This window comes from Diceros bicornis, chromosome 17, assembly GCF_020826845.1.
Source record: "Diceros bicornis minor isolate mBicDic1 chromosome 17, mDicBic1.mat.cur, whole genome shotgun sequence".
Taxonomy (NCBI): Eukaryota; Metazoa; Chordata; class Mammalia; order Perissodactyla; family Rhinocerotidae; genus Diceros; species Diceros bicornis.
In genome coordinates this window covers 12,241,444-12,268,042 of record NC_080756.1, presented here as the reverse complement: position 1 = coordinate 12,268,042, position 26,599 = coordinate 12,241,444, and the positions used below count along the sequence as shown (strand labels likewise).

At 49.1% G+C, this 26,599-nt stretch overlaps 1 protein-coding gene across 1 annotated transcript in view; it reads right to left on the bottom strand.

The window, feature by feature from the left end:
• BAZ2A (bromodomain adjacent to zinc finger domain 2A) overlaps nucleotides 1-25,460 on the bottom strand; it is a 34,540-nt gene extending 9,080 nt beyond the window's left edge. Inside the window, 15 exon segments of the mRNA XM_058557885.1 lie at nucleotides 105-338; nucleotides 520-585; nucleotides 906-1,006; nucleotides 2,732-2,942; nucleotides 3,105-3,206; nucleotides 3,378-3,486; nucleotides 4,825-4,885; nucleotides 5,030-5,530; nucleotides 6,001-6,219; nucleotides 6,834-7,019; nucleotides 7,899-8,492; nucleotides 10,070-10,207; nucleotides 20,203-20,287; nucleotides 23,712-23,806; nucleotides 25,000-25,460. Of these exon segments, the coding sequence (XP_058413868.1) occupies nucleotides 105-338; nucleotides 520-585; nucleotides 906-1,006; nucleotides 2,732-2,942; nucleotides 3,105-3,206; nucleotides 3,378-3,486; nucleotides 4,825-4,885; nucleotides 5,030-5,530; nucleotides 6,001-6,219; nucleotides 6,834-7,019; nucleotides 7,899-8,492; nucleotides 10,070-10,207; nucleotides 20,203-20,287; nucleotides 23,712-23,806; nucleotides 25,000-25,003 (2,706 nt within the window). The 5' untranslated portion in view covers nucleotides 25,004-25,460.
• Between the last annotated feature and the right edge of the window lie 1,139 nt (nucleotides 25,461-26,599).

The following is a 26,599-nucleotide window of genomic DNA, read 5'->3' as shown; positions in this document are numbered from 1 at the left end:
GGTAGGGGGTTCTATCAAACATACCGGAAGGCAAGTCCTTTAATAGAAATGTCTTCACCACTGGCCCCTCTAGGACCTGGGACCTGTTATTCTCCCCTCACTACCTGGTGGTCAGTCAGACACATATCCTCTGTGGGCTTCTTCATCTCCTCCAAGATCATCTGCTGCCTCTGCCGCTCCTCCAAGCGCCTCTGTGAGGCCAGGGTTTTATCTGCTTTACAGGCTGGCTTGGCTTTGGCCACCTCCTCCTTTTCCTTCATTTTCACCTTCTCCTTCTTCTCCCTCTTGACTTTTTCCTTCAGTTTTTCCTGCTTTGTCTTTACCTTCTCCTTCTCAGCCTACCCACCCAAGGGAGAAGACGAACCAAGAGTACCATAAAGATTCTAGTCACCACCCTTCCCTGGTTCCCATCCTCCCCACCTCTGAGCCCAGAAACGTGACTATAAAACAAGAACGACCCCCACGTCTTGCAAAATCAGTTTGGCGACTTCAAAGTTACACTTGTGGACATGCACCTACCTTGGATTTCTTCTTAGCTTCCTTCTGCTTTAAGTTCTTGGTCTCTTGTTTCCGCTTGTTTCTGGCCTGTAAACCATAAGGGAAGTCATTTCTCCTCAAACTCTGAAAGCATCTCTGCTTGGGCTAGGATTCAAAAACAGACAAGGGTGCTGGGGAGGAGAGGTGAGAGATGGGATGAGGGATTGGCAATGGATCAATTCTCTCACCCTGGACATGCCCACATTATTCATGAACAAGCCCAGTTCTCTAAAATCAAGCCCCCCAAAATTCCAGGTAATGAAGGTATGCTGCTACATGGGGGGAGGCAGATGTGAGAGAAGGAAGAAAAGACAGAGCAGGTTGTAGGAAAAGTCAACCCACTGTGTAATCTCTCCAGTGTCCCTCACCTGTCCTTGGCCAGCAGTCTGACACTCTCCCCGCTGTACCTTCTGCTTCATTTTCTTCTTGATTTTACTCATCTTTGCTTTATCCTCCTCATTCAGCGTTTCTGTGAGGGCAGAAACGAAAATGAAGAGGCAGGCAGACTGATCTCCAGTATCCAGACAACATGCTTTCATAAAGCTGGCTTCCCAAGCAGCTCCCTGAAGAAACTACAAGTTTTTTTCTTTTTAAAGTATATGTAATAAAATGTTGGGGGGAAAAAATGTAGGAGAGGCCCCTCCTCTTTGTGCTATGGGGTTAGCATAAAGAACTCAAATGGTATCTCCTGTCCAGAAGCACCAGCCCTGGAACAGACGGGACTGCTTTAGAAGAGGTCCTAGAGGCCACAATGACAGAGAAGCCTTGTAGCCTGTCTCTCTCCCAGGCTACTGACAAGGACAGCAACCCACAGCTTGATTTTAGGACAGAAAAAGGAAAGAGAAAAGCAAACTGCCAGGGAAAGAGGGAGGACTCCAGATTTGGAAGCACTGATTAACCAAGACTGCACCAGAAAGAAAAGGCGTAGGTAATGGACACCTCAGTAGAATCAGATCAACACTGATATATTTATTGCTTATGCTCAGCTCCTATATCCTGCTCCACTAAAAGATCTGACTTTCTTCCCTTTTGGAAGACTGAATATTGAAGTGTGATTCTGTAAACAGTAGAGTGTTATAGAATTGATGTTTTTGATATGATAGTATCTATTCTATTCTGGCACAGAAACACTACCACCATCACAGCTGTACAACAATTCTCTAAGTTAGACAGAGATTATCTGCAGATGAGCCACTATATAGGCTTCTATTAAAATATATGTGACTTGCTCTAGGTCAATACAGTCAGAATCTGTTAGAGCTGGAACTCTGAATCAGAGTCAGAAGACTCCAAATCTTCAAATTCTTCATACTATATCAGGGTAAATGCAGTATTTACTGAAAAATTAGACATATCCTACCCGTCTATCTCACTAAAACAGTGCCAATTATCTTTTGGATTCAGATGTGAATTCTGAACCTCTGTGATGGTGGCAATGAGTAAAGTAAGAGTGTATAACCAAAACCAGTAAGATAAGTAAGGAGCTGAAAGATGGTAAGACAGACATGAGAGCCCTCTCCTCTCATAACTACATCTGCAGACTGCCCAAGACTCTACTAGTAAGAGCAACTATAGGAAGAAACTCGTTGTTAAAGAAGTACCAAAAAAGTGCTGGGACCCTAGTGGTGTTTTCCAGGGAGGGAAAGGGGATTCAGATTCATTCGGTCCAGATAACGTCAGTCAGGCTCCTGGAAAACCCAGGCATTCGCAATTCATCCACATTTCAGATGCCTCATAGAGCAAGCAGAATCCCAAAGTAAGAAACACCACTGTGTGTATACACACACACACACACACACACACACACACACACAAAAACACACAATGGAGTACTACTAAGCCATAAAAAAGGACAAAACTGTCCCATTTGCAACAACATGGATGCACCTTGAGGGTGTGACGTTAAGCTAAATAAGCCAGACCGAGAAAGACAAGCACTGTATGATTTCACTCATATCAACAAGAACAGATTAGTGGTTACCAGAGGGGAAGGAGGTGAGGGGTGGGCAAATGGAGGGTAAAGGGGCATGGTGGTGGATAAAAACTACACTATTGGTGGTGAGCACAATGCAGTCTATACAGAAACTGATATATAATAATGTACACCTGAAATTACACAATGTTATAACCAATATGACCTCAATAAAATAATTTAAAAATAAGTAAAAATAAAAAAAAAGAAATACCACTGTACCTTGGGTTTCCAATTTCTTTAGGAGGCGGTTGTCTGTCTTATTCAACAGCTCAGTGATTTTGACCTTGGGTGGCCGACCTCGGCCCCGTTTCACCTTGGGGACTTCCTTGGTCTTGGCCTTCTCAGTGTTTCGAGGTCGGCCCCGTTTCCCAGTAATTGCCTGAATCCTGGATGGGATCTCGTCTGCTGAGAGCTGTACCCACTGCAAGCCCTAAGGTAATGAGGAAAACTGTGTTACAATGGGAGGAGTCAGTGCAAGCCACCAGGCCCTCTCAACCCAGTGTCCCAGAACCTCCAAACCCCACAAGAGGCAGCTGCAGCTTGTCCACCAAACCTTGCTCAGGGAAAGCATATTTAACCCTTGGGTCTGCACCTCTGGTGTGTCTCTCTCTTCAAAGAAATCTCCAACCGGCATACGGGGACTGAAGCTGAAGTGCTCACGGCGGACACTGTGTACCACGTTGCGACTCAGGTACTAAGAGGAGGAGGTAAAGTGGCATTAATGAAGTCATAGCCCTACTATGCTTTTGGCTAGCAACAGCACAAGCAGAACAGGCCCAGAGCAGACAATGCCAGCCTGCTGCCCTTGGGTCCAAGAAAGGAGTCTGTGCTTCCCTAAAAAAAAAGCCCATGAAAGCCACATTACCTTGATCACTTCCGGGAACTGTTTCATCCTCTTCCCACAGGGACCGTAATACCAGGTCTCCCCCTGCCAGCGGTGGCTACCCTTCTTGATGCGCACCTCTCTCCGCCACCTGCCAGAGAAGCACACGGGCCCTGCCGCCAGGTCACACCCCTACCCACTCTCAAGCCACCCAGGAGCCAAGCCCACTTAGCAGATGACCCTCTCCGCATCAGTCTCACTAGAACTGCACGTAGAGGCAAAGGCAGCATAAACACAAGCTTGGCCAGAAGGCAGACCTGAGCTCCACAAACCCTCAGGACCTCAGGGTAAAGCGATACACCAAACTGCCCAAGCCCAGAAAGACCTCCACCCCTCCCTTTACAGTGAGATGAGCAGCCAGAAAACCCCTCCTTGACACCATTCAGGGCAATTACTGGGTTTTCAGTAAAGAGGATGAAGACGGAAGGGAAAAAAGGCAGAAAAGACAGAGGGTGGGGAGGCAAGCAGAAGAATAAACTGGCTGCTGACTGTAACTCCATAGGCCGGGGTTTAGTAAGGAACTCTGTGTTCTTTTTTTTTTTTTTTTTAACATTTTTTATTTTTTTTGTGTGAGGAAGATTGGCCCTGAGCTAACATCTGCCAATCCTCCCCTTTTTGCTGAGGAAGACTGGCCCTGGGCTAACATCCACGCCCACCTTCCTCCACTTTATATGGGATGCCGCCACAGCATGGCTTGCCAAGAGGCGCGTCAGTGTGTGCCCGGGATCCCAACCTGCGAACCCCGGGCCGCCGCAGCAGAGCACGCACACTTAACCCCTTGCACCACCAGGCCAGCCCCGGAACTCTGTGTTCTGAGCAACACGTTATTCTAAGACTAAGCTTTATCTTTCTCTCAAAACTTTAAGCAGAACTTGGTGACCACCAGTAGCCTAGAGGGGCAGGGGTAGGGAAGATCAGGATGGGAATTATTCCTACAAGGCCCTCAGTGGCAGCTGCTGGCTCACTCTGGTCATGTACTGTTCCTGCCCTTACCTCTCCAAAGAGCATCAAAAAAAAAAAAAAAAAAAAAACTCAATTCATCGAGACTAAGCCACTCCCCACACTAGCCACTCCTCATTTACAGCTATCCTTTCTCTGAGGACATAGGACAAGTTAGCTAATTTGGAGATCTGAGCCCTAGGGTCACCAGCTGGGTTTGGAAATGATAACAGCTGTAGCCCCTGAGCGAAAAACGGATTGGTCACAAGATGAGGCAAGAATAGGTAAAGTGAGGCAGACCCCAAGAGAGGCAGAAGGAAAGCCTAGGAATCTCATACAGAGAAACATTATCATTTAGACAACTGTCATTTAATCCATTCTTGTCTAGCCCATCCTCCCCATCTCAGATGAGAGGAGCTCCCTACCCTTCTTCCTAGAGTCCCTCATTAAATTGTCAAGGTCAATGCATGTAGCAAACTAGAGCATTTACCCATGTTGGAGGGGAAGACGAACTTCTTCTGGGGTAGCAATACGTCTCCTCAGGACATCACCTTGGGAGGAAGATAGGGGATACCCAAATTAAGAGCTCAAGCAAAATAGTGAAACAATAGGCCAGCAAGGAAGGGCTAAATGCCACACGGGTCAGACCCTTTTCCTAAAAGCACCTAGGGGTAAAACAGGATCTGGACACTCACCACTGCCAGAAGCAGTGACTCCTTCTCCAGTGATCTCTTCCAGGTCAGCAGTGATTTCAGGGAAGCTGCTGACATCCTTGTTTGCTGGGGATGCTGTTGGGAAGACAGCTGCTGGGGAAGCTGCAGGGGACACTTTTGGGGAGATCACTGGGGAGGCCGTCAAGGAGACTTCTGAGGAGACTGGTGGGAGGACTGCTGAGGAAGTTGGAGAAACCGTAGGGAAGGCTGCTGGGGAGATGACGGGTGAGATTTCCGGAGAGGCTGCTGGAGAAACTGCTGGGGAGACTTCTGGGGAGATTTCCGGGGAGGCTGCTGGAGAAACTGCCAGGGAGATTGCTGGGGAGGCTGCTGGCGAGACTGCTGGTGAGGTTGCTGGATGTAGCTGAATAGTGGATGACTGGTCAGGGGCCGGCTGGGTCAGAGGTGGTGGGAAGTCTGAAGCCTGAGTCTCCATTTCTTCTTCTTCTGCATCACTACCATTATTCAGGTCAAAGCTGTTGTCTAGAATCCAAAGGGACAGAATGGGTAAAGGAAAAATGGCGTCATATAAAACAAGAGACTCTACTCAGTCAAACCTGGACTAAGCTAAATAGGGTTATTTCAAGGGCTTTTCTCTAGGGCTGGAAAAAGAAAAGTAGCCTCTGGCTGTCCTCCCCAACCATTCATGAAGGTTAAAGGGCAAAGCTGCTGTCATTGTGTGAAGAAATACCTTTCACCTGAAGCCAGTAAGGCCTTTGGCCTCCTTTTTCCTGCAAACTCCAAGTCTCACAAGTTCTTTTGGGCACAGGGCAAAAGTCAGAGTGTAGCAGCCTGTGCCTTTTTTAGTCCCCCTATACACTATCCCATAGTCCCCTCAGCTCCCAGCAAGGTGCTCTCACAGATTTCCCACCCCTAAGGCCCTAACTATGGAAACTGTTCTCTCACCTTTTCCTAGGTCAAGGACTTTCTTTGTCCTACCTCTCCTCACTTACCTTGCAGGACAGACTCCCCAAGGACAGGTGGCGAGGTGGGGCTGGCAAAGATAGAGGCTGAAGTTTGACTGTCATCTGCCAGGAGACTGAAGGCAGTGGCGTTATTGAGGGAAGGGCAGTCAAGAGCAGAAATCACAGGGCTGTCCTCAAGAGGCAGCTTGTCCTCCGCACCCATCAGCTCCGTGTCATCTATACCATAGAGTCCTCCACTTACTGGCTCTTCAGGGAGTGGAAAAATCAGAAAGCAAGACTTAAGAAATATTGGTCTGAATATATCCAATTCTAGTTCCCATAGTGTGAAGGTTCTTTCTAATATTAAATTAGGGAAATTTTACAGCCCTCTCTCTGAAAGAGTAAAGTCACCAGGCTATAAGGATTGTAAAAGCTTGAAGTGGAAATGAAGGGAAAGGCACTGGCCCTGTACCAACCCACAGACTAATGCAAAATTCTAGCATCTATCATAAAATAGGCCTTTCTTATATCTCAGAGGGGTAAAAGGTAATTGTTCACTGGCAAATGCTTTCTTTCTAGCTAGTGAGAACCCAAATAGCCCAACTATGTGGTAATAAGTCCCTATACAGTGAATTATTACGGCCCAGGGCTCCTGGCCAAAAGGAACACTGGGAGAGGACCTGGGAAATGAACCAATTCAGCTCAGAGTGCAGTTGGCCCAGTCAGGCCGGTGGCATGAAACTGGTCTGCCACAGGATTATCTGGAGGCCCCAATGCCCGAGATTCCTGAATACTTTCCGTGGTTTACTATCTCTTCCAGGTGGTAGAAGCTGGCTACCCTCTGCATGGATGAGTTGAAGAGAGCCACCCTCCAAGCCTACCTTGTGCCAGAGTGTTGAAGGGCTCCAGAGAGACTTCACTGAGGATTGGAGTGTCTTCCAGTTGATCAGGAAGATGTGAAGGATCATCTAAGCAGCTCACTGTGGGGTCAGGGACCAAGACTGAGACCTCTTGGTGTAATGATTCCACAGAAGGGACCGAGCCATTGTAGCCACACATTTTCAGTTCTAGGAAATCCCAGGAGAGGGCAAAAATGAAAATCAGTACCTTCAGTGGTTCATTTAGCTTTAGGAGGCAGTCAGTCTTTGCTAGAGGAATGTTCACTCTTTCAGCATTTATGGGTACCAGTTCTATGTTGGGTACCAATCACACCAAGATATGAATAAGTAGAGAAGTGTTAGTAAAATCCTACAGCAGATAAAGAGAGGGGAAAGGAGAGTGGAGTCTGAGACAAGAACTCCATCACATACTCAGCTATTTCCCCATCCAGTGGGAACAAGCGGTAAACAGAGAAAACATCCTATAATTTTACAAGGTGGTCACCCTTGTACTTGGAATCAATAGCAACCTAAGCATTTATCTATTTTGAGGGAAAAGGTGAGAGGGACTGTCACATGTACCAATGCTAACAACAATAACAAAGAAAGAAAACTATGAGCAGACAAGCAATGGTATGCTCTGCCTGCTTCCTTCCATCCTTCAGGAGCCAATCACTCCTAGGGCTCAGCTCAGTTTAGCAGCCAGTCTGGCCCTGCCACAGTCAAGTCAAATTGGCCTCAATGCCCCCTGCTAATGCCCCAACCCCTTCCTATATTTTGGAAGAAGCCCTTCTTGATGCAGGGTATCTGTTGGGGCTGTTTCGGGCTCGCCCACCTGCCCTCTCCAGGCCAGCAGCTCTGCATGAGCTTGAAATAATTTGCTCTCCCACTCGCGAGCTGGTGCTGCTGCCACAAAAACACCAGCCACTTGGCTCTGCTAATCACCAACATGCAAATCAGCCTCCACTGCAGAGAGCTGGAAAGACAAGTTTTCCTCACCTCAAAAAGCCACTGCCCCCCACAGCCCCATTTTCCATCTCCCAACCCAGCTCATGGACCCAGTTATACCTGGCTGCTCTTCTTCCAGCTCCAAGCTGCCTACCAAGCCAGTGCCATTCTCTGCCACAACTGAAGACAGCTCCTTTTCTGCCGCCTCATCAGGATGGATACTACTGCCTACCTCCTGGGAGGGTGCAAAGGTCTGGATGCTAGATCCCAACATAGGAGAAGTCTGTGGGGAGGTGAAAAAAGTAGGGGGTCCATTGGGCATCACCTCAAAATTCTGGTCAGGAAAGGAATCATACAGTTCCTGTGAGTCAAAGTTAAGCCCCATGGGACTCTGGGTACCGTTGGCCCAGAACTCTTGGCTCCCAGACCGAAGGTTAGTGTTGTGACTTGGGGATGAAGACTGCCGGCTGCCCCCAAGGATGCCGTTGAGCGGGTACTGTCCCCCCGAGAACTGGGAGAGAAGGGGTGGGTCCTTGAGGTTGCTGCCAGGATTGGCAGATGGGTACTGTGAGTAGTTCCAGAGACAGTCGTAGGCCACGTTGGGGTGATGGAGGTGTGAGGTGTTGGAGGAGTGGGGAGCAGAATTCAAAATCCCTGAAGTAGTAGTGTGAGATACAGTAGATAAGCCATTAACATTCACATCCCCATTCAAACCTGGCAGAGAAGGAGGGAAAAGGGTCAGTTACATATATGTATGCAAGTAACTCTACCAACTTTACCAAAAGAACAGCACTGACTAGAAAAAGGGAAGGTGAAGGGGAGGGGGATTCCCCCTCTGTTATATTTATAGCTTTTCAGTCTCCAGGGAACACCAAACCCAGATGCTCCTGGATGTAAGCTTAGCAACTGCTGCTGAGTAGGGGGCTGGGGAGCTCTCCTGCCTACCATAGGAGCGACCAGCAGAGAGCTAGCTGCTGCAGATGCTCAGGGCTTTTAATTTTTTTAAATGAAGCTGTCTGCAGACTCCCTACAGTGACTTGCATTCTTCTCCACCCTCATTCCCTAGAGGAATTCTTTCCTTGGAGTGGCATGACTGAATTCTCCAGCAGTGCCCCCTCGCCCTTTCCCCAGTGCCTGTTTGGCCCTGCAGTGGCACCAGAAGGGACAGCCTCCACCTCACTGGCACATGCAGATCCAGCACTTTGTGCTGGGCTAAGAATAGAATTTGCAGTCACCACAGCAGCAAGATCCCAGCTCAGAAGGCTAGGCTTGGCCCCTCCCCATAGGCACTGGAGGGTAATAGGCAGGGGGAAAAATCTCTGCATGACCAGTACTGCAGACTTCAGTTCTCAAGACCAATGGCAACCTCTGGACTGGAGGACAATCAAATAAAAGGAACCAAGATACTAAGGAAGCTGGAGGGTGGGTAGGGGTCCTCCAGTGAAATAACGGAGCTTCTATCTGCAACTCCTTTGTGCAGGATAGGAGGGAGAGGTGGTAAGTATAAGCCTGTGGCAGTATTTTTCTGCTGCAAGGAAGGAGGGAAGTATTTGGGCTTCTCTCTGCTTCCAAGCATAAAGCACCTGAAACCCAGGCAAGATTAGAGAGGTACTTGGCAGAACCAAGATACAGAACAACTGATAAGCCCCAGGAAAAGACCCAATCTTGGCAGCAACACTTCCATCTGGAATTATAGATGTTTCTCTCTGGGGAACTAGGTAGCATTAAAACCCTCCCTGTCTCTATCTTCTATCCTCAAGGACAGGTGGTGCTACAGGCACTTCAAGCATCTGCCCTCTTCTCTGCTGCACAAACTAAAAGGCAAACACATCCCAACCTTCACCCAACTCTTCCACCCCCAGTCCTAGGGGTGGCTTCTCCAACCTCTTAAAAACAGCTTCTCGGAGGTTCGGCCCTTTATCTCTCTCTCGTGGGTCCAACCTGGTTATCAGAAGCCGTAGCCACCTCACCACTCTCTGGCAGTAGCCAGGGGAACAGGGCTGATAGAAGAGCAGGCTAAAATGAAAAAGCCAGTATGTTTTTCTAATCCCTTCCAACCTTAAGTCAAAACTAAAAGTGTTGCTTCCATAAACCCCTAGAACTTGTTCTTAGAGACTTGATTTCTCTCTAGCCCCTGGAGTTCTATGGATTCACTTCCTCCCTCCCCAGCCGGCAGGAAAGTGAGCTTTGTGAGGCAGCTAGCCCGGAGGGGAGCCAAACCTTGTCCCATCAACCTGCTCTAAACGAATGATGCCCACTCCCTCCCCAGGCCCTGTGGCCCTCACACTCACTTTTCCCTTGCTGGGGGAAGTTCATGGGAGACCCGTTAGTGTAGAGGCCCTCCCCTGAGGAGGGAGAGGGTTTCAGTCCTGAGGCAGCAGGTGCAGGGGGAAGGCCAGTAAAGTTAAAATGGTCGTTTGCCTCCATTTCTGTAGGAGGGGAGAGAGAGGGGAAAAAAAAATACTGGCGGTTAAACAAGGTTATGTCACCTGGAATCTCTAGAGGGAATGCCCCCTCCCCTCCATCTACTTACCCTTCTCCTACCTAAGTTCTAGGGGGAGGGTGGAGGTTGAAAAAGAGAAGAAGAGGAGGAAATATACCCCTAACCTGGGTAATGACTCTATTGAAATAGTCTTTTAAAGTCAGCCTTGTAGAGATCAAAACAGTGAGAAAAACCAAGATATAAGCCTGAAGGAGTCTTCCCCTTGTGTAAGCCCCACCCTCTTAACTCCCAGCCCTGGTTACCCCTCTACATTAGATATTAGCCCTCTATTGTAACATTTAACATTCTCCATCCTTTTGCTTTTTTCCCCTCAAGGTAAGGCCAGAGTCCCACTGCCAGGGTCCACAGAAGGTTCTCAAAGCCATCTTTTTGATAGGAAGCCATGGAGATGTGGGTGTTGGCAGAAAAAGCATATTTGATATATATCCTGCTTTGTTTTATTATTATACTCGAGCTAAACAATTTCCACATTATTCTTTTTTTTCTTTTGTGAGGAAGATCAGTCCTGAGCTAACATCCATGCCAATCCTCCTCTCTTTTTGCTGAGGAAGACCGGCACTAAGCTAACATCTATTGCCAACCCTCCTCCTTTTTTTCCCCTTTTTCTCCCCATGGCCCCAGCAGATAGTTGTACGTCATAGTTGCACATCCTTCTGGTTGCAGTATGGGGATGCCACCTCAGCACGGCCGGACAAGTGGTGCATAGGTGCGCACCTGGGATCCGAACCCGGGCCACCAGTAGCAGAGCGCCCGCAATTAACCGCTAAGCCATGGGGCCAGCCCCAACAATTTCCACATTATTCTATCCATAGTCCTGGACATCTGAAGAAGACAGTACAGTTACCTTAGTAAAGACATTTGAAAAGGAGAATATATTTCAGGAAAGGTGACCATAATGGCAAAACACAAATCATCCAGCAATACTTCTACTCTTTTTTGATGGGAACTACTATACTCTCCAAGAACATAGCTCAGAAAAATGTCCGAGGTGGAAAACTGATTAAATAAGAGGATGTCCCAAGGAATATTATTCTGTTATGTCTACTATGGTTACTTCCTAATGATATGGTTTTGTGGCTTAAATGTAAAGGGTCATGGAGAGAATAGCTGGATACTTATATTGGTAAAGTGCAGTGGCTCACTGGGGAATAGTACGGTTAAAAAGCTTTTCACCCTCTCCTGAATACGAGGTGATAATCTACTAGGAATGATGAAAAGTGAAGCCCTTGATCAGAATAAATTTAACTATGATAGATCAAAGAGAAGAGGCAAGAAAGATAGGAAGCAGAAGCCAGAATTATTGGTAAAATCTGACACATCAATCAGATACTTATGATGTACAAGTGCATACTAATTTGATATGTGAGAGACATGATCTGTCTTGATACAGAAAAAGCAACTCCCTGGGTTCCTATGTTTTAAAAAGGGGCAGAAGAATTCAGGGAGAAAGATTTCTTTATCAAGCTCCCAAGATGAGGCAATAAGCAGACCTAGGTGATGTTTTAAAATAGTCTCTTTTTAAAAAGAACCAGAAGTAAAGCTTTTTAAAGAAGGAATAAATTGGTTAAGAACATAGATGACCACTGCCCAAAGTCTGCAAGAGTCATGTTTCTGAATATGCTAGATAACGCAATTAAACACCATTAGGTACATATGTGAATCTAACATAATTCTGATCATGAAATATAAACCCTGTATAGTATATGGCATGATAGCTATAAGATTTTCCAGGCTAAATACCATAATTGTCTCTACTTCATCAATTTTAACTGAAATTTTAAAAAATAAAAAGCAAAAGCAATTTGTATTTTGCTGATTTAAGAAGAAAAAGCTTTTAGGACTGACATCTCACATACAGGATTTCCCATCTTCACCCTAGCATAAGCAGCAGACCTAAACCTGCTATACATCAATGAAGAAAATGAGTCTCTTTAGAGAAAGACCTCAGGGTCTCCCAGGATTTCCCTTTGTTAAGGGCCACTCCTCAGTAGTAAGGAATCTGAAAAATAAGAATCATAAGATTAATGATTCTTCTGAAATGAAAGACATCAAGGAGGAAAGTTCATTCCCTAATCCTCTAGGGCAGGTTCCTTCCAAAGCTTACATCACAGGTAAAGAGGACATGCAGTAATTCATTTCAGAAGTCCTAGAAATGCTATGCCTGGAGAACCAATCTCATCTGATCTCCACCTCTCCCCTCCCCGAGTGTAAGGCACAGCTAAACCTCCCCTGGTGTATGTGACACACACACACCTTCTTCTCCTATGTGCACTGGACTATATGCTCCCATTCAATGATAGGCCACAGTTCATTTTTCCATTTTCTGTTTGAATCCATGAGGAAACTAGTGATCACCTGCTCTCTGCTACTCTGGGAAAGCACAGCATTTCCTGTCTCATACATTACATACTAATGAGAAAAAATGGATGGCTCACAGAAATCAGACAAGTAAAAGGAATGGGAAGTTATCTAGTGCCTGAGGTCTGTTTCCCCACTAGCCTCTACTGAAGGGTCATCAGGACCACAAACACTTCATTTACAAGAAGCTTCCTAGAAACATAAAATACTCTTTGTGCTGGGCAGGGAGATCAGCACAACACAGTGGGCTCTAGATTCAAATCTCAGCTCTACTACCACTAGCTGTGTGACCTTGGAAAAGTTACTTAACATTGCTGAGCCTCAGTTTCACCATTAGTAAAAATTTTAGTACCTACCTCCAGGGCTTGTGAGGATTAAATGAGAAAATCTATATAAAGGACCTAGCACAGAGCCTGTCACCCAGCAAGCACTCAATAAATGTTAGCTATTATTATTAGACAAAAAGAGTAGAGACTGTTCAGTTTTCAAAAGGATAATCAAGTCCAAAAGGTCAAAATATAATATAAATATAATTTAAAACCATTACTAGTATGGGAGATACTACAAAACTAGAGATGATCCTCTCAGCCTGACTTTCTTATATGCAACTTGACTCTTGATTTCAGATGTCACTTAAAAATGGGATCACTGTATGGGAATGCAAAGAAAATGTGGACAGCTCCTCTCAGCAATAAACCCAGGGTTATTTTTATTTTTATTTTTTTGTGAGGAAGACCAGCTCTGAGCTAACATCTATTGCCAATCCTCCTCCTTTTTCTCCCCAAAGCCCCAGTAGATAGTTGTATGTCACAGTTGCACATCCTTCTAGTTGCTGTATGTGGGACGCCGCCTCAGCATGGCCAGAGAAGCGGTGTGTCGGTGCGCGTCCGGGATCCAAACCCAGGCCCCAGTAGCAGAGCGCGCCCACTTAACTGCTAAGCCACGTCATTTTAACCTTCCTACCCAAGATGCTTTTCACAATAAAGCCTGAAGGTAAATTATACCCTCCCATCTAGAGCTAGTAAGGAGAAGGGTAAAGCAAAGGAAGTGTCTCCCTTTGAACTAATAGGATTTGGGCCAAATGAAAAAAGAAATCAGTCAGTGCCCAACCCCCAGAATAGCAGACAGCTCTCATGACCAGGAAGTACAATCAGGCCAGCACCCAGCCCAGTCCCAGTAGTATGTAAATGGATCTCTTAAGAGCCTCTCTGCTTCATTTATAAGAGTTAAGAGACATTGCCCCTTAAGCTTCAAGCCGTAAAGCCCTTGCCAAATGGCCAAATAGGCTGCTTTTCTCTCAGTTACAACTGAAGAGTTACTTATTCTGTGGACCTGTGACATGGGTTTAATAGAAAAAGGCTGAGAATGCACAAAATGTTAAAATAAATATAAAAGATTTCAACACTGTTGCAGGTGCCCTGACCAATCCTAAGACTCAGACCTCTGAGGCTACCCCCAGAAAGACAAGACACTGGAGCCTGCCCGGTGGCGTACTGGTTAAGTTCGCACACTCCACTCCAGTGGCCAGGGATTCGCAGGTTCGGATCCCCGGGCACGGCCCTACGTACCGCTTGTCAAGCCATGCTGTGGCGGTCCCATATAAAGAAGAGGAAGATGGGCACGGATGTTAGCCCAGGGCCAACCTTCCTCAGCAAAAAGGAGCTTTGGTAGCACATGTTAGCTCAGGGCTAATCTTCCTCACACACACACAAAAGACAAGACACTAACACCACCCATCAGGACACTTTGGCAGTACCTGCAGTTCTTTGGTTCATTCTTCCCATATAGTATACCAAAATCCCACATATAGAGAGGTTTCTAATTTTTTATTTTTTTGGAAGAAGCGGGAGAGATTTCAAACGTTTATCTTTACTAAACAGCAAATGCAATTTTGCATATAATAAATCAATCACACCACTACATTTTAGCTCCATAACTGTGAATGTCATGAAGGATATTTCTCAACTCTACACATTCCTGGATTCACCCACCATACTCTAATACAGCGGTTCCCAACCAGGGGTGATTCTGCCCTCAGGGGACATTTAGTAATGTCAAAAGGTATATACTACTATCATTTAGTAAGTAGAAGATAGGGATGCTTCTAATGATCCTGCAATACAGGAGATAGCCCATCACAACAAAGAATTATCTGGCCCAAGATATTAATAGTGCCAAAGTTGAAAAACCCTGCTCTAATACAAAGCTGCCCCATGGGGAAGTTCCAGAAGTTTTCATTACTCTCAGTTCCTGATGCTGCCAACAAGGATGCTCTGACTTTTATATCTAAAAACCCCTTCCCTGGCTAAACTGTCTTCCTCCACCAACACAGAGTTCCAAGCGCCAAGCCACAAAATCAACATGCCTCTTCCCTAGTCAGGATAGCCCATTCTTTTTTTTTTTTTTTTGTGAGGAAGATCAGCCCTGAGCTAACATCCATGCCAATCCTCCTCTTTTTGCTGAGGAAGACTGGCCCTGAGCTAACATCCATGCCCATCTTCCTCCACTTTACGTGGGAGGCCACCACAGCGTGGCCTGACAAGCGGGGCGTTGGTGCGCACCGGGATCCGAACCCGGGCCGCCAGCAGTGGAGCATGCGCACTTAACTGCTACGCCATGGGGCCGGCCCCAGGATAGCCCATTCTGATGGCCCTGGTAACAATCTTACCTAGGAACTCTGACCCAAACTACAGCATGTACTGACTGAGGCTCACACTCTCAAAATGTCCCTTCCTTAACTCCCTTTCCTAGTCAGGACAGTGAGGCAGGAGGAAGATGACTGAAAGTAGGAAGATTATACTAAGGGGGGCTACTCAGAGGCAACTGCCATGTCCAGGCTGCTCAGAACAAATGATTGTTCTCCGTCCTTATTTCTTCTAAACTATGTAGGTTCTACAGCAACTACCACATATTAAGTTCTACCATTATATCTCCAGCACCTAATTTAGTGCTAAAAACATTAAAAAACCAAAGGAAATATTTACTGAACCCATAGATTGAACGAACAAATGAATAAATCCATCTTTTCAGCCACTACCAGCTTACTCATTCAATAAAGGTTGTGGGTTTTGCTCCTACTATTCTCAGAGAACAAAAAATTCAGCTTCATTCTTCATAGAGATAGAATTTCTAGAGGGAAGAAAGGCCCCCAAATCTTGATGTATTTTAGACAGCTGTTCCGTACAGAAAATAAGGCCTGAAAACAGGGAAGTAGTGAGAATGTAAAAAGGCAATAAATTTAAGCTCTAAATTAGTAAAATCAAGTTCTGCTTGATTTAACTGAACACTCAAGATACACAGTAGGTTTTAAAATATTTGTTGACTGAATAAAGGAATGACATAATCTAGGCTAGCTTCTGCCACAGCTCTGGTCACTTTACTGTCAGAGGACTGGAAGTGTCTCTGAAATTGGAGGACATTAAAAGCTACATTCCTGAGGTTGTAACAAGCTTATTTCCCTCTTCCAACTCTGATTGTTTCTCAGAATTTCGGGTCTAACAGTTAAGGACTCCACCCTTTCCTTCAAGAAGATGTCCCCCTCCCCCCAAAAAAACCTGAGCTGAGCAGGCAGGTTAAGAATTCTGTTTAGTGAGGCAGGTTATAGAGAGCTGACCTCAATTCCAGGAGACCAAAAGTAAGGAGACCACCCACCTATTAAGAACCCTCATGTTTAGTTTTTTGATGAATTTTTGGAAAGATTACATTATCCTTTTTAGTCTGTAAAATGCCCCCTTAATTATTCTCTACAGCTAGGAGAAGGACAAAACACTAAGTCACACGGTAACACAATGCTACTTTTACTGCCAGTGACCCAATCCAAGAACAATCTCCAGAGCTCTTCACAGACAGGTTGTTTTGTGGAATTTTATAAATTTCAAAATCATGCAGGCCAACAAGCTGGTAAAAAATGCACCTTCTGACCCATGTGCAACAATGCTGATAAAGTATTAATCTTGGGTTATGAGGTATATGAGGACATCCATATCCCAAGAAACAAATCAGGAAGATTTGCCCCAGGAAATACCTCAAGAGTTTTATACTTCACTCTATGTCCTAGGACATTAAAAACTTGGGCACTATTGCCTCACTGCACACATCTCACACAAGGTCAGACATCACACCAACTATTGGACTAACTTTCACACTCTTAACAGTAAAAGAACATAGCAGACCTCTTCAGAGGTGATAAGAAAGGTCAACAGCAGCAAGACACAGTCAGTAACCCTAACAAGCTTTCCATCTCTCTTGGCAACACCTGATTCCAGAACCACAAGACTGCAAGATGAGCCTCTCCAGGCATTCTAGATTTCTGACTGGCTCTGAGGTCAGCCCTCCTAGTTCTCTCTGTATCTCAAATTTTTTCCTTTAGGGAGAGGCTAAAAAAAGACCAGTCAATATCAAGAAGTCCACATCTCTGGGAGAAAAATGCATCCATTTTACAAGAAGGCCACGAAAGGTTTGCTTCATTCAGCTTTCTGATCAATCATGTATCAAATGAAGTCAATATCTACTTTCTCAAAATCAACTTCTATTTCTTTTAAAGAGTCCAGAGAAAAAAGTAGTCTTTCTCCTTCTTTCACTCTTTTAACCCCCAACAGGGAAAATGAATTTACTATTCTGTCAGGCCCCAATTTAGGTAAAGAAAGGTTGAAGAAAGGGGAACTTAAAATCAGTGTCAACTCAACCCTATCAGAAAGCAACTCAAAGGAACCAACCAGTCAAACAGAGGGGCAAGAAAAAGGACAATGACATTGGACTTGGTTTTACTGTTTCTAGCATATCAATCCCAACAGCTCCAGTGAAAAGAGCAATGATGCTATCCTACCAATGATGCTGCTGTCACACAACCATATATGTCTATTTGTTCCCACCCTGGAGCTTTAATCTAGGAAAACTACAATTCGGGTGGGAGATTTGTGACTGGGAAAAACTGAAAAGATTATTTAAATGCCAGGATTAAACAGTCTTCAGGATAGTGCAAATGATCTCAATACCTCACCTCTCAAAATATAAAATCCTGTGGCAAACTCATCTCTAACCAAAGCCAGTGTATAACAAATGCCTGGGGACCGAGTACACACAGTCCATCACTGTATGCCATAGTAGAAATCTCCTGGAGTTATCAGGTGGGAGAAAGAGAAATCTGGACACACGACTTTCCACAGAACAGACGAAAAGCTTACCACTCTCCCAAAAGGGTAATAAGAGAGAAGATGTCTTTTATGGACCAAAGAGTAAGTCACATGATAGCTAACTCTCCTAATTAGTTGGTTCTGCGGAAGGTAACCCTCCAGCACCCTATGTTAACTAACAGGCTTCCCACAGGAACTGTCCTTAGGTGAGAGTCACAGGTGAGGAACAAGCCCCATCATCCTACTCTGCAAATCAGTCCCTACCCCAACACTCGAATGCCATTCACAGCTAAATCTTCCCCATTCTCTCCTCTCCTTCCACCTCTCAGAATCTATCCTTCTTCCCCTCACAAGCTCACTTGCTCAGGTGCTCTGCAATACAGAAAACGTCATACTTAAGAATACATGAAGCAAGATACCAAAAAGCCACTCTCATGCCACAAAAGATTTCAAATCTTCCCGGCAGCTCTCTAGGCTGAGGGAATTTGCACCACTTGTATTCAAAGTGGAGCCCTGCTGGTGGATGACTGAGCTTGCTTCTCTTTGACCTCTAGCTCAAAGGAAAAAAGAATCCAGACAGGGAGACAGAGATGCTCTGGAGGGGGGGACCAGGATCAGTGAATCAACTGCAGTGACTACTTCCACTTGACAAATTAAGTTTACAAAAAAAAACAAGTCGAACGAAAGGACTCTCAGGCCACATGGTTGGCAGGATCCAAGCTTGCCCAGAAGGCCTCAGAAAATGAAACCAAATCTGATTAAAATGGACATTTCAAAACAACAAGAGACGCAGCAGCAAATGCACAGCTGCCATTTCCCGGCCACTTCCTGCGGGAGGCTTGGGGGAGGGGCTGTTTGTGTACAGATGGAGGTGGAAGCTATCCCCCCCCCGTGGCCCCCCGAAGGATGCAAATCTCCCACTCCAATAAATCCTACAAAGGATGACTGCTATTGGTATTGCCTTCCCTTGAAAATTGGGAACACCAGGATAGAAAGCGATGATGCGGGATCTTTTCTGCCACGGAAATAGGGATCCTCTTAGGTGAGGGATCCCCCTTGGAAAGGGATCCCTCTTTATTCTTTCCTTCAGCCCCTAAGCCCAGTTCAAATCCGGACGCCTCAGCATCAGCCCCACCAACCTCCATCCCTGGAGGGGGGATTCTCCCGGGACTGAGGGCCCACGCCAAGCTCAGCACCACTCCAGCAAGGCCCCATCCTGCTCGCCACGCTCAAGAGGACGCGCATCCACCCACCCTCCCCGAGAGGGCACCCAGAGACCCCTGGAAGCCCTTCTACCCTCCACTCACCGCTGCCCAAACGCCCCAAGCCCGGCACACGGAGTGTCTCCGCGCCCAGGGAACCCCCTCACCACCCCGGCGCTCGGGCAATCCCCACCCCCACCCCCACCCTAGGAGGTGGAGCCCCTCCCGGGGATTCCACCCCTGTCCCCCCCCAGGAGTCATCGCCACCAGCCAGGCAGCTTCTCCGCCTCCTCGTCGCCGCTGCCGCCGTCGCCGAGACCTCCACAGCTCCGCCCGCCCCCGCCGCCCCATCCCGGTTCTCCAGCAGCCCCGCCTGCCCCCTCTCCTCCCGGGCCCCTGGGCAGGGAGACCCCAGCCCGGGGCTGGAGCCTGACTGGAAACCAGCCCAAGTCAGCTTCTCGCCCCAGGCGAGGCTCCAGGCGTCTCCGGAGCCCCGATTCCCCGAGGGAAGCGGCGAGGAGAGCGGGGCTCCCTCCCCTCAGGCCCCCAGCCGCAGACCCCACAGACCTGAGGCGGCGGCGTCCAACCCCGCTCGGGGCTTGTCTCTCCCCGGGGGACGGGCGGTTCACATGGCCGCGCTCCGGGCGCCAGGAGGGGAGGGGACCGCGGGGGAGGGGGTCTGGGGTCCGGGAGGGGGGAGGGGGACGCGGCTCAACCGCGGGGCCCGACCGGAGCCAACATGGCCGGCGGGGGAGGAGGCAGCCGGAGCCGGAGGGGGCGGGGAAGCTGCGGCCGAGGGAGAGCCGCCCTCCGCGGCCTCCGCCGCCGGGTCCTAGCGCCGTGAATTCTGGTTTCCCCCGACTCGGATCTGGGTCCTAGCGCCGCGGTGTCTGCAGAGCCTACCGGGCAGCTCCCTCTGCACCATGTCTCATTGTGGGCGGTAGTCCTGCTTCACACTGAGCAAACTGAAAGGCGTGCCGTGGTCCCAAGGTTAACTTAAAAGACGACCAAATTTCTAGGACCAAGGCATGTGCCACTCCCCTAACGTGGGAGGGGGGCGGGGGGGAGAGATGGGGGGAAGGGGGAGGGGGATAATTTCGGTGTCAGTTATTTCCCAGGCTGGGTTGTGGAAAAATGGAAATGTAGAAGCGGAAAGGTCAGTCAGGAAGTTCAGTCTTGCTAAAGGGGTGGAGAAAGGCAAGAGTCTGCTGCGTCTGCTGCCCACTCACCTCTGTCCCGTGGGGGCAGCCTGGTCCTGCCTGGATCACCACTTTCCCGGCGACATCTGCGGGGCCCTGGAGGTCGGGAAGATTCCTGTGCACAGGAAAAGGAAGCTTGCTCTGGGACCAGACACGGAAGACCTGAGTCTAGCCTAACCTGGTCAGAGGGGCAGGGGAATGAGCTCGGAAAACTGACCAGCAACTAAGATGCCCCACATTCCACCTATAGCTGCAGTACTTTTTCTGATAGGGCTGTATAATTGTGTGAGACCTTCTGAGAACAGGAAAGAAAAATCTAGCAGAGGACTAGAGTTTGGCTATGATATAAAATGTCTATTGCAGGGCCCCAGGAAGGGGAATAGTGTCACACACGATTGAAAATTTAGAGAATTTCTAGTTCAACCTTCTCTTGTTTGGCAGATGAAGAAATTAAGCCCCAGAAAGGTTAACTAACTTGTTCAAGGTCAAACGGTGGATAAAATGTGTCTAGAAACCAGGTTTCCTTTCCTTGCAACTCAACAGAATTTGCAGGCTTCAAGATAATTCCCATTCAATTCAATGCAATGCAGTTCTACAAACAAATTGCCTAAACTGTGCAAAACTCAGACTGAATATTCTGGAGGAGGAACAGACAGAGTGGGGATGATGAAACTCGGGCAGGCTGGGAGGTCAACAAATACCTTTTCTTCTGGGCGTCTGGGGAGGAAGGAGATCTGAAAACTAGGTAGGGACAGGGCAAGGCAGGGCCAAATACATCAGCCTAGATTGGATTTCCTTACTCCACAGAGGAGTGGGCTCTTCCTGAGTTTTGGAGACAGACTCCACTCCCCACTACAAATGGCTCAGAGAGGCTAAGAAAGAAGCGAGCTTTAGCAAAGCCTCAAAGTGTATGGGCCAGAGGGAGTGGAGGCTAAGCGGGTTAGGAGGGTTTCTCTCCCTCGCCTGAGAAAAGTAGATTGTAGATTATCAGGGGGAAGGAGCAGACAGGTAGAAATCAAAACCCTTCTCTCCTCCCTTTCTAAATGACCTTGAAAAAAAAAATAAAGACCCCCAACAGCCTGCTGACCTCAAATCCTTAGGCAAATAGGGGCCACACTCAGGGGAAAGGGGTCCTTCCTTCTGGAGAAAGCAGGGATCCAGCTAACTTCTGCTAACGAATGCCCCTCTTCCCCAAAATAAAAAATAAACGCAAGAAGAGAGCTCAGGGCATGGTATCGGCTTCCTAAAGGCCAGGAGAGAGAGCTGGTATCCTTTTTTTTTCTCTTCCCTTTTCCAGGGAGAACCTTCCTACCTCCCGCCTCCAATCGTAGGGCTGGGGAGTTGGAGACCGGAGGCAGGGGAGGAGCCTGCGCCAGTCAGACGGGTGTAGCCACGCCCCTCCCCCCCAGCTGCACACCCACACACACCCACCCGCTGGCTCCACTCCGCTCCGGAAGAGCCGGTTACTCCTGTGCCCTATTGACTGCCCCCACCCCTTCCGAGCCCCGGGCCTAGTCTCCAGGGCAACCCCTAGGTCTATCCCAGCCAGCAGCAGTTGGGAAGAGGGGTGTTGGAGAGGAGGGCCACCTGGGATTAGGAAAGAAAAGTGGGGCAAGATCCATTCTTCCAGTCTGGTGCAGAGAGACTACAATCATCTTCCTCCCTTGTATGAGACCCCTCCTCATCCTATCTCATCAGAGATCTTCCTTGCTCTTTGAGGAAGGATGAGGGTGGGGTGTCAATATGCCCAACAGCTGGGTGTTTACTTCTTGCCAGAAGCCACCCCAGGCAGCAGCTGTGCTTCTCCCCCCCTCCAGACGACAGAGGGCAGACTGACCCCATATGTCCCCAAACATTCCTCAATCCATCAGATGTGGCCAATCCCCCGCCCCATCTCCCTGTAGGACCCTACTAGAAAGGGGAAGGGGCAAATGGTCATTTTTTCAGCAACTTGAGAAGGGTACCTAGGGAATACTCTGAACCTCTTTTAAGCCAGGGCAGTGGGCGGGTAATGAAGAGAATGGGGAGGGTGAAATTAGCACCTGCTCCCCCTTTCTCACTCTCCCTGTGTTCCTGCTGCACCACCCTGACTCTGGGGTCAGCTACCACCGTGCCTGGCTCCACTTTGCAGCCAGATGGCTGGGGCTGGGAGGAGGAAGAGAGAAAGGGAGAGAGACGGGGATTCATTTGCATCCCTCTCCCTCTCCAGATACTCCTGGAATTCAACCCCAAACGCCACTGCTGACCACCCTCTCCTCCTCCCAGCTTACTCTCAGCCCATGGACCATGACTCAGAAGAGTCTGAAGCAAATTCAGACACCCTGTCCCCTCATTCTGGAGGGGGTGGTGGTGAGAGCACAAGAAGAGAAGGGACAGAGCTGGGGGCACAGCTGGCCTTGGAGGGAGGAGGAATTCCCCAATGGAGGTGGGGTAATTATTAAAGACCTCCCTTGCCCTGGCTGTTTCACAGTGTTAATAAGGTCTAGTAGGGAGATGGCTCTCAACCCTGTAACCATTCCAACTTGTCCCCCTCCCTCTCTAGGTTAGTGCAAAACAGTCTCCTCCCCCTCCATATTTTGGGGAGGCTAGCTTCTCCCATAACACATCAAAAGGACCATAACCCCTCCTCTTCTTCCAAGTTGGTATATGCCCCCTCAGATTCAGAGTCCTGTTTCAAACACCCCAGGGAACTTCTCCATGGTGGTCTCAGGAGGATGGAGAAAGCCCTAATTTCCTTAGGGGTGGGGACTCCCTTTGCATCTGAATAGAGAAGGCTGGGCTTCCCTCACCATCCCTACCACCCCAATACCCTTAGAGACTTAGGCCCAGCCCCTCACCCATTAACCCCCAATAGCCCCTTAAGCCCGGAATCACAAGATTCTGGGTGCACCACCCTCCCCGATCCCCTGACTCTGGGTTAGGAGCATTCCTAGGCTGGACCATCCCACCCCAGGCCCAAGAAAAGGGCCTTGCCACCTGGGCTGGTTGGCGGGCGCTGAGGTCGGGCCCCAAACTCCGGGAGAGGTGGGGTGAGGTGAAGGCTACAGAAAAGCTTTAGATGTGACTTAGTTGAACTTGAAGGGCTAAGCAGAGCACGGCCCCAAAGTGACTGTAGTCTATGCTAACCTCCCAGCCCCCCTTACTACGGGGAAGGAGAGGAGTTGGGGTGGCGGTTATTCCCCCTCCCATTGGAGGTTAGGATGGCGTGGGAAAGCGCTGGTGCCAGAGGGGAGGAGGCGAAACCCAGACCGCGGGAGATTTTTCTGGCGAGGAAGGCGCGAGGGAGGGGGAGATCCTGGGTCCAGAATAGGAGGGGTACCCGGGAGATGTTGGCCGAGAGGCGTGAGAAGCCTCTGGATTCCGGTCGCAGAGGACAGGGGAGAAATGGGTGACTAGATAGTGCGGGGGAGAGAGGAAGGGCAGCTCCCGCAGGGAGAGGGTCAGATCCTGAGTCCCAGGCAGCGGGGATCCCGGGGCAGGGGACCGCAGGGGCGGCCTGCCCGGGGACTCCGGGACCGGACGTGGGTCCCGGGCCTCACCTGGAGCAGGGCCGGGCCGCGGGCGGCGGCGGCGGCGGCGCAGGTGGCCGAGCCGGGCGGCGGCGGCGCCTCCTCCCCCAGCCCGGGGCCGGCGGCTGTGGAAGGGGGGTAGCACTTAAAGGGGCAGGAGCTGCTGGGGTCAGGACGAGCGCTCGGGTAGGGCTGTCGCGAAGAATCCGCTGGGGGAGGGGGAAGCGGGTGGCGTCTCCTAGGGGCCAGAACCAGGAAGGATCCCAGATGGAGGAAGAGAACACATCCCAGGAAGAAGACACAGAAACTTCTGCGGTGAAGTGGGGGATGGTGGTGGGTCCGAACTGGAGGACTTGGGAGAGCTCCGCCCGCGCTCCCGGGACACCAGCAAAGATCTCTTCACAAAGCAGGGCCAGGAAGGCAGTGAGAGTCACAGGACTCCAAAGAGGGGTGGGGTGGGGGTGGGGGGGCCGGAGAGGGAACTCAAGGCCGAGGCTGCTGAGGGTAACGCGCCGCGGCCCTACTAGGTGAACAGGTTCCCTGTTTCAGCTCCTCAGGGCTCCATCCCTACAGCTGGGGGAAGGCACGGGCTCCTTCCCCCAGCACTGCTCAAGTTTAAAAGCCTCTGGAATCAGGAAGCCACGAGGGCAGAGACCTCCTAGGCCTTTCAACCTCAATCCTGCCTCTCACTCAGTGTTCTCAGTGACTGGAGTGTGGGGGGCTGCCAATAGCAGCCGAAGTGAGGCTGATGTGGGACCGTGAGAATCGGCTTTATTCTAATTCAGTTTTTCCCCCAACCAGCACCACCCTTGCAGCAACCTCTGGGGCAACAGGAAGCAGCTGCTCGGTGCAGCCCCCACCTGGTGGTGGGTCAGAGTGGGGGAGGAGAGAGGACAGGGACTTAAAAGGCCTGGGAGAAAATAGGGGGGAGGAGGAGCACCTCAAAAACCCTCTAACGCGACCAAAAGTGGGCTTTACTTTTAGGGAGGAGGCCAGCAGTGAGTACTATAAAATATTACTTGAATCCCAGCAGCTTAAATGGGGAGGAGCAAGGGGTTGGGGGATGGGGTGGGGGTGTGAGGTGAGGAGAGCCCCCACCTAAGGTGCAGAGTCTCAGCCTCCTCCTTGCAGCTGGGGCTTGCCAATGCTCCTGATCTCTTGGTCGGCAGCCTCACCAGCTGAGCCCTGTGCCCCTATAGTCCCGTTTCCCCTCCTTCACCCCCAAAAGAGCAAAGGTTAGGCCCCACCCCTGCTGAGTCAGCCCGGGAGGGAGGTAGGCATCCCTCAGGCCTTCCCCGGGGCTGGTCCTCATACTTACCCATGTCAGGCTGGCAGGGCTCCAGGGCTGGGACCACCCAGCTCCTCAGTGTCCTTGGTTCCCCCTTCACGTGAAGGCTGGTGTTAGATCCTCCCAAACTGTGAGCTGGGAACTAGCACGAATCAAAAAGCCAATGTATGCTTCCTGCGAACCACAGCCTGAACTGCTGTAGGGTGATGTCCCTGTGTGACAGACTGGGGTGGGGAGGGAGGAGGGAAGGGCGGGGCTTTCTCTGGGTGGAGAGGGAGGAGGAGGCGAGGACAGGGCAGAACCAGGAGAAATATGGAGGAAGGTTAGATCTGTGTTGACACTCCAGTGGCGTGGTAGAAGAGAGTGGTAAAGGAGGAAGGAAATAGTTGCAGCTCGTGAGAGGGAGAAGGTTCTGGATGAACGCTGAAAGACATAAACGTGCGGGGGAGGGGAGGGATACAAACGACCTTTAGGATCACAGTTCCCAGGTCTGCGTCTGAGCAACCTGAGAAAACAAAACAGAAAGGGCTGACCCATACCCTGGGGCCTCTGCAGCAGCGTCTTACCCACTCCAGAGTCAGGACCTAGAGGAAGTGCCCCCACCCCCAGAACTCAGCATTTCCCCAAATCCAGGCATTTCTGGGAGCAAACTACCGGGCACAGGCGGCTCAGGGGCTCCACCTTCCGTCCAGATCATGACACAGGAGAGACTGGTGCCAAGGACGTCAGAGGCAGATGGGAGGAAATTTAGAGGCCCCTACTCCACCCCTGGCGCCTCTCCCAAGGCCCCTCCCCAACCTTCAGCCCCCCGGGGCCTCTGAATTGGGATTTCAGTTTGACCCGCCCTACTTCTACCCCACTTGAATGCCTCAGGGGTGGGGCTTATAGATGCAGGATCCTCCTCAGGACAGAAGCCCCAGCTGGTTTGTAAACAGTCATTAGCTAAGAACCACATCCCAGCAAATGGCCTTCATGGATTTCAAAATGGTGAGATCAGAGTTCCTGCAGTCTCCAGTCCTACCACCAGAGGGCAGTAGGAGATGGGTCTGGGCCCATAAAAGAACACTTCAGGGGCACCAAATCTGACCTTGCTCTGCAACAGGCACTTGTTTGAAACTGAAATGGTGGGTGTACTTTTGAGCACTTCTGGCCCTGGGCTAAAATGAATGCGAAATTACCTAATTCCATTATTCAGTTCAGAAGCCCAAATCCAGCAACCCTGAAAACTATTTCCCCAACTTTTGTACAGCTCAGGGCAGGCCTCCTGGTATTTTATACCCTGCATTGCCTCAAGGAATCACAAACATACAAGTCTAGGCTTGCCCAGAATACATCAGGAGGCAGTAGTTAAGAACACATTCTGAAAAAAATGAAGGCCTAGCTAAGACTGGGCCCTTTTGACTCAATTCACAGATCAGTATTAATCCTTCAGAATTTCCTAAAAATTTAATTCATTTAATTCACTATTAACCCCTGCCTTGTCTTACAACAGCAGTTATTCCTAAACCCAACCCATTTTCCCCAATACGCTTTTAAAAAAATCCCTTTTCTTTTTACCAAGTAGGAATGTGTTATATAAAATATTTGCAAAAAATCAATTTGCTTTTAACAAGTGACATAAAAGGGCCAA